General features: G+C 41.2%; 1 protein-coding gene across 1 annotated transcript; it reads left to right on the top strand.

The window, feature by feature from the left end:
* The first annotated feature begins 2,711 nt into the window (after nt 1-2,711).
* LOC136777915 (uncharacterized) lies at nt 2,712-6,635 on the top strand. Its single transcript, XM_066734494.1, has one exon. It carries the CDS (start codon nt 2,712-2,714, stop codon nt 6,633-6,635), a length of 3,924 nt encoding a protein of 1,307 aa, XP_066590591.1.
* The last annotated feature ends 407 nt before the right edge of the window (nt 6,636-7,042 follow it).

Raw genomic sequence — 7,042 nt, 5'->3', positions numbered from 1 at the left:
AAAAAAAAAACGCAGATCTGTAGCCACAAATACTGAAACTCGTGTGATTGAATTTTTTCCATATATTAAAAATTATTTGTAATTTTTAATGATATTATTTTTATTTATATATACACAATTCATTATCCATTTTTATTAAAGAGAACTCTACAGAATGTTTAATGGAATTATTTTAAGTGTACAGAACTATTCTATCCAGAAATAAAATTTCAAGCGTCCATAGTTGCCGATTTTCCTTAAAAGTGCAACTAGGACCACGTTAACTACTCTTCCTGTATTTTCAACTACAGGGAACTCTAGAGAATATTGAGAGGAACATAAATATACTGCCAGAACTGTTCCAACTTAAAAAAAATTTTTAACATTTCATTTTTTTTTTTAATTTATAAATTTAGCGTTTGAATAATATTTTATTTAAGGAGAACTCTAGAGGATGTCGAAAGGAATCAATTAAGCTACTGAGAACTATTGTATCTAAGAAATGGGTGTTGTTGGATACATTCAAATTACCCGCGTTTAAGAAGGGAGTGTTCTTCGGTAACGACTAGGGGGCCTCAGTTAGCGGAGTATGGATCACGTGACCCCTCTCGCTCTCCCCGATTAAGAAAGCGCGTAAGTGGGGGTCTTCGCGACACTTACTCTCTCGACAGCTTATGTTAGCGACAGACGTGCGAATTTCGGACAACATTTTGTAAAACAAAGGTTTGTAAAGGTGGACCACCAAGTTCGTGGGTCAACCTCCAACCAAGAAGGAAAGGTCTTTCCCACCACGTTCGTGGGTTTTTACCTCAAATTAAGGTTAGTCGAAAATAAATACAATTGATCAAATTATGGTGTAATACTTTGTAGTAAATAGTTTAAACCTGTCTGTCTGTCTGTTGCGACCTCCTCCCTGGATCATAGGAATTTAATAGGAGACATAATTCTTAACAGTTGGTAAAAGTAACGAACATTTGGTCCTTCGAGCCGGATGATCGAGGGAATTCGATCGCATTCTGAGACGGAGACAGAATATTGTTTCAGATTACGTGTATTAATATTAAGAAAAATTGTAAAGAACTTTGCATAGATATTAATATTTTGCGTATTGATATTGTAATTTGTTAGTATCATTATTTGCGTACGATTGTTGGAATAAGCGAAGAGACAAAGTAGTGAATATACAGAGAGTGAATGACAATAGAGACGTGTCGGGACAGGTCGAAGAGCGCTTGATCGTATTCGTTTACCAAACAAAGCGGCGGTGTATCGGAACAACACTTGAGTCGTGTTTAATATTTATTTCGTTTCAAAAGAAAAGAAAAAAGATTATGGCGCCTGTTCCTACTAGGAAACTTATCGCTCAACAGCGCAGTCGAGCAAATAATATTGCGCGAATAATTCCTGCATTTCGTGAGATTCAAAGGAACTGCATTAGTGCTGGGTTGATTAGAGATCGAAAGGAAAAACTTCGCGTATATTGGGAAGATTTTTGCAAATGTCACGACGAGATCGTCACTCGAGACGATGCCATAAATGACCCATATATAACAGATGCCTTGTTCGCTAACACCGAAAGCATTCGCGATGAATGCAACGATGAATTGTCGCGTGAGTTAGTGGCCTTGCCTGATGATACACCCACAATAAGTTCAATTACATCTCAGATAACTCTAGGGAATGAGTCTAGTCAAGTTTATAGTATGCATTTACCAAAAATAGACTTACCATATTTTTCGGGAAGATACGAAGACTGGGACGCTTTTGAGAACCGCTTTGTATCATTGATACATGATAGACCCCAGTTATCAAATGTAGTAAAGTTGCAATACTTAATGGGTTGCTTAAAAGATGCTGCTGCTGACTTTGTAAAGGACGTGACGGTAACTGAGGCTAATTATTTGTCCACGTGGAATGCTCTTAAAGACAGGTTTTCGAATCTACGTTTACAAATCTACCATCTCACATTAGCTTTGGTAAAAACACCACCTTTAACGTCAGAATCGGCGACTGGCTTAAGAACACTAGTCGATGACATGACTCATAGAGTGCGCATGTTAAGGAATTTGGGCAGACCAGTTGATAGTTGGGATGACCTGTTAGTTGTGATTCTGGGTGAGCGTCTTGATCCCATAACTCGCAAAGCATGGGAGACTTTTCTGAGTACCAGGGGAATGCGTTCGGAAGCACACGCGCAAGCGGTAGAATCTCGTAAGAAACCACCAACATTTATAGAGATGACAGAGTTTTTAGAGGGAACGATTCAAGCCCTTGTATCAGTTGAGCCTCAACCGATTGTAGCAAAACAGATTACTCAAGGGAAACGTGCTAATACGAATCCGAGACAAACGGTTAAAGCCTATCATGCGGGAACAAAGTCGAAAGTAAAAGGACAAAATTCGGGAATGGCCACGAATATAGCTAATTTAAAGTGTCCTATGTGTACAGAGGAACATTATATAGGTCGTTGCGAAAAGTTTCGGTCATTTAATCCAGTAGAAAGACATAGCGAAGTCAAACGCATCGGGCTATGTTTTAACTGTTTGGGACGACATCAGGTTAGGAATTGCCACTCAAAGAGAGGTTGTAAGAGGTGTCAGGGCAGTCATCACACCCTCTTACATAAGGAGAGTGAACCTATTAAATCCTCCTCAGAAACAGTGATGTCTACCGCCAGTATTCAGACAAAGCAGTTAGATACAACTAATAGTTGACTAGGTTCGGTTCAGGCAATGAGTTCCCAATGTTCTTTGAGAGATAATCTTTCACTTCTTCCAACGGCTCAATTAATTATAGCAAATATAGCTGGACGACAAATACGAGCGAGAGCTCTGTTGGATCAAGGTTCGGAGGTATCTTTTATTTCCGAATCCTTAGTACAAACATTACAATTATCACGTGAGAAAACACACATTCCAATATCTGGGGTTGGATCACAGAAAAATGTCATAGCTCGTTCTTATGTAGTCTTTCGAATAAAATCGGTGATCGATGAAAGGAGTGAATTTGATTTCGGGGCGTTAGTGTTGAAGAGACCTGCCAATATTCTTCCTTCTAGTATTCTGCCGAGTATATATTTACCACTATTTAAAGAATTAAAATGGGCTGATTCCAAATTTTATCTCCCTGGGGAAGTGGATTTAATTCTGGGTGTAGATGCATACGCACTTGTTCTGCAAAAGGGTTTCATGCAAATCGGTCAATTAAATGTAATTGCTCAAAATACTTTGCTGGGATGGGTTTTCTCAGGTACAGTTGGACGAATCGGTACACAGGTTTCTAGAACAAAACCTAAAGTAGCAAGGGTTGCCGCCTATAGTTCTGAAAATGAAGATTTATCTGAAATCATTAGAAAATTCTGGTCGATCGAAGAAGTGCCATCTACACGGAATTTACTCACTCCGGATGAAGACTTTTGTGAGAATCTATTCGCTACTACACATTCGCGGGACTCAGATGGTAGATATGTAGTGAGACTTCCCGTAAAGGGAACGATTCCGCGAGTAGCGGATCAGACCAGGAAAATAGCATCCAATTCGTTCGCCTCATTAACACGTAAATTTGCAGGCGATCCAGATTTCGCTAGAGAATATAAAAGATTTATGCAGGAGTATGAACAGTTAGGACACATGAAATTAGTGACTAATAAAGATGTGGTCTCCGATAGAATATGGTATTTACCACACCACGCAGTGGTACAAAACAGAGGCTTAAAATCAAAATTGAGGGTAGTCTTTGATGCGTCAAGACGCACCTTTGATCAGAATAGTCTTAATAAATTTCTTCTAGCAGGACCGGCTTTGCAAAGTGAGCTTCCTCTTATTCTAATCGGTTGGAGACAGCATAGGTTTGTATTCACAGCCGATGTCGTCAAGATGTTTAGACAAGTAAAAGTTCATGAGTCAGAGCAGAATCTGCAGCGTATACTTTGGTCCGCTGAGCAAGGTCAGCCACCTAAAGACTACTGTCTCACCACAGTTACATATGGTACGGCTTCAGCACCATATTTGGCAATTAGAACCTTACTGCAACTTGCAAAGGATGAAGGTCATCGATTTCCTCTAGGCGCGAATTGTTTGCGACATCATATCTACGTAGATGACTTCTTCACCGGAGCTGACAATCTAATTGAAACATTAGAAATTAGGAATCAACTGATTTCTATTTTGGAAACAGCAGGCATACGCCTGGATAAGTGGGCAGCAAACACTTCAGAGCTTTTGGTAGGAGTAGTTCCAACGGAACATTTAGGTGATTCTGATAAATCCATTGAGCCTGATCAAGCAGTTAAAACGTTAGGGTTGTTATGGGATCCGACAACTGACTCCTTTGGTTATCAGGTGACACAATCACAATATTGTTCTTTGGAGAATACCAAACGAACTATTCTGTCAAGCATAGCACGATTATTCGATCCTTTGGGTTGGTTAGCTCCAATGACAGTCCGAACTAAAATTCTTCTCCAAGATCTCTGGATCTTAAAGGTAGATTGGGATTCTTCACTTGCTGCTGAGATTCAAAAGAGATGGAATGATTATTGTGGTGATATTCTGCGAGTATCTGACATATCGATCCCACGTTTTTTAGGACAATTTGATTTAGCAAACGGGGAGCTCCACGGGTTTGCGGATGCTTCCAAACGAGCCTATGCCGCGACAGTTTATCTCCGTACCGTTGATGCAAACGGAGACTGTTGTGTTAATCTCCTTATCGCTAAAACTAAGATAGCTCCGGTGAAAACAATTAGCATACCAAATCTCGAACTTTGTGCAGCTGTCCTTTTAGTGAAATTAGTTAAATACCTACGAAATTTAGACATTTTTAAAGATTTACCTATAATAGCTTGGTCGGACAATCGAGATGTGCTTTGTTGGATTCGGAAACACCCATCCAGCTGGAAGGTGTTCGTCGCGAACAGGGTATCTTTTATACAAACAGAACTTCCCTCTGCGATTTGGCATTACGTACCCACACAAGACAATCCAGCGGATATGGCCACGCGGGGTGTAGATGCGACAAAACTAAAAGAATCAAAGATTTGGTGGCAAGGGCCCCTATGGCTTTGTAAATCTAAGCAGTATTGGCCACAACAACCTATTAATAAAAGGACATCTGATACTGTTTGTAATGCATTTATTGCAACAACTATTGATACTGAGGATCCTCTGTTAACGAAATATTCTTCCTTGCTCAAATTGTTACGTGTAACAGCCTATTGTATACGGTTTATTCAAAATTGTAAACAACGGAGGAATAATTCACCGATACGAACTGGTTTTTTAACTTCTCGAGAGATAGGACAAGCACGTTCGAGACTGATTCATTTAGCCCAACGTTCGGCTTTTCACGACGAATTAATCAGTTTAAAAGCGAATCAACCGATACCGAAACGTAGCGTACTGTACAAGTTGAAAGCGTTCCTTGACGATCAACAAATTATACGCGTTGGAGGCAGGTTAACCCATTCGGCCTTGCCATTCCCTGCAAAGCATCCTCCAATCTTATCCAAAACCTCGAATTTAAGCCAGCTCTTTGTTCAGCACGCTCACCAGATGGCATTGCATGGAGGCCCTACTATGACTTTGGGCATATTACTTCAACAAATTTGGATAATCAGTGCCTCTAGTTTGGTTAAGCGCCATGTTCGCGCATGCGTTAGATGTTTTCGGGCAAAACCTCGTCAAAGCACACAACTTATGGGTTCGTTGCCTTCCGCTAGAGTAACTCCAGCTCGTCCGTTTTCTATAGCGGGTCTTGACTATGCAGGTCCATTCAAATTAAGAAGCTCTAAAGGTAGAGGTATAAAGGCTACTAAAGGATACATATCGTTGTTCATATGTTTCGCAACAAAGGCTATCCATTTGGAAGCGGTGAGTGATTTGACCACTCAGTCATTTCTTGCAGCGCTTCGTCGTTTCACCAGCCGGCGTGGACTCTGCCAGCGACTTTACAGTGATAACGGGACCAATTTTCAGGGAGCAGACAAGGAGCTCAGATCACTGTTCAAGACATCATCTGACTTCTACTCTACCATTTCCGCGGATTTAGCTAATCAAGGCATTGACTGGGAGTTTATTCCTCCAAACGCCCCGCACTTCGGAGGTCTATGGGAAGCGGGAGTCAAAGCCACTAAACACCACCTAGTTCGAGTCATTGGTGAACAGGTTTTGACCTATGAGGAATTCGCTACTTTGCTGACTGAAATCGAGGTCTGTTTGAACTCACGACCGCTTTACCCTTTCACCGGCGACATTGAGGACCTCACTGCGCTAACGCCATCACATTTTTTGTTGGGCCATTCATCGAGCTTGATTCCGGATCTTCCACTACAGGATATCAACGAGAATAGGTTATCTCGCTATCAGTTGATGACGAGGATACAACAGAACTTTTGGAAACGTTGGTCCCAAGAATACTTACATCATCTTCAAGAGAGGAACAAATGGAAGGGACCTACTATCAACTATGCTGTAGGACAGATGGTAGTTGTACGAGATGATCGGTTTCCCCCGGCCAAATGGCCTTTAGGAAGAGTTTTGGAAATTCATCCAGGAGATGACGGCCTGGTACGTGTGGTAACTGTTCGAACTGCTTCATCAATAATGAAAAGACCGATCGTACGTTTAAGTCCCTTACCTCTTCCCGAAGATAAATAAGTCCACATTTTTCTACGGCGGGCGGCCAAATCTTAGTTCGTCTTGTTGACGAAGACGGGCGGGATGTTGGATACATTCAAATTACCCGCGTTTAAGAAGGGAGTGTTCTTCGGTAACGACTAGGGGGCCTCAGTTAGCGGAGTATGGATCACGTGACCCCTCTCGCTCTCCCCGATTAAGAAAGCGCGTAAGTGGGGGTCTTCGCGACACTTACTCTCTCGACAGCTTATGTTAGCGACAGACGTGCGAATTTCGGACAACATTTTGTAAAACAAAGGTTTGTAAAGGTGGACCACCAAGTTCGTGGGTCAACCTCCAACCAAGAAGGAAAGGTCTTTCCCACCACGTTCGTGGGTTTTTACCTCAAATTAAGGTTAGTCGAAAATAAATACAATTGATCAAATTAT

This window comes from Prorops nasuta, unplaced genomic scaffold (genome assembly GCF_024137725.1).
Source record: "Prorops nasuta isolate Cenicafe-Biocafe unplaced genomic scaffold, Cenicafe_Pnas_1.2 PNAS00012, whole genome shotgun sequence".
NCBI classification, from domain to species: domain Eukaryota; kingdom Metazoa; phylum Arthropoda; class Insecta; order Hymenoptera; family Bethylidae; genus Prorops; species Prorops nasuta.
This window is presented reverse-complemented; position numbering and strand designations above follow the sequence as displayed.

Excerpts from the sequence above, each read along its gene's own strand:
- LOC136777915 (XM_066734494.1), top strand. The coding sequence starts at position 2,712 with ATGAGTTCCCAATGTTCTTTGAGAGATAATCTTTCACTTCTTCCAACG.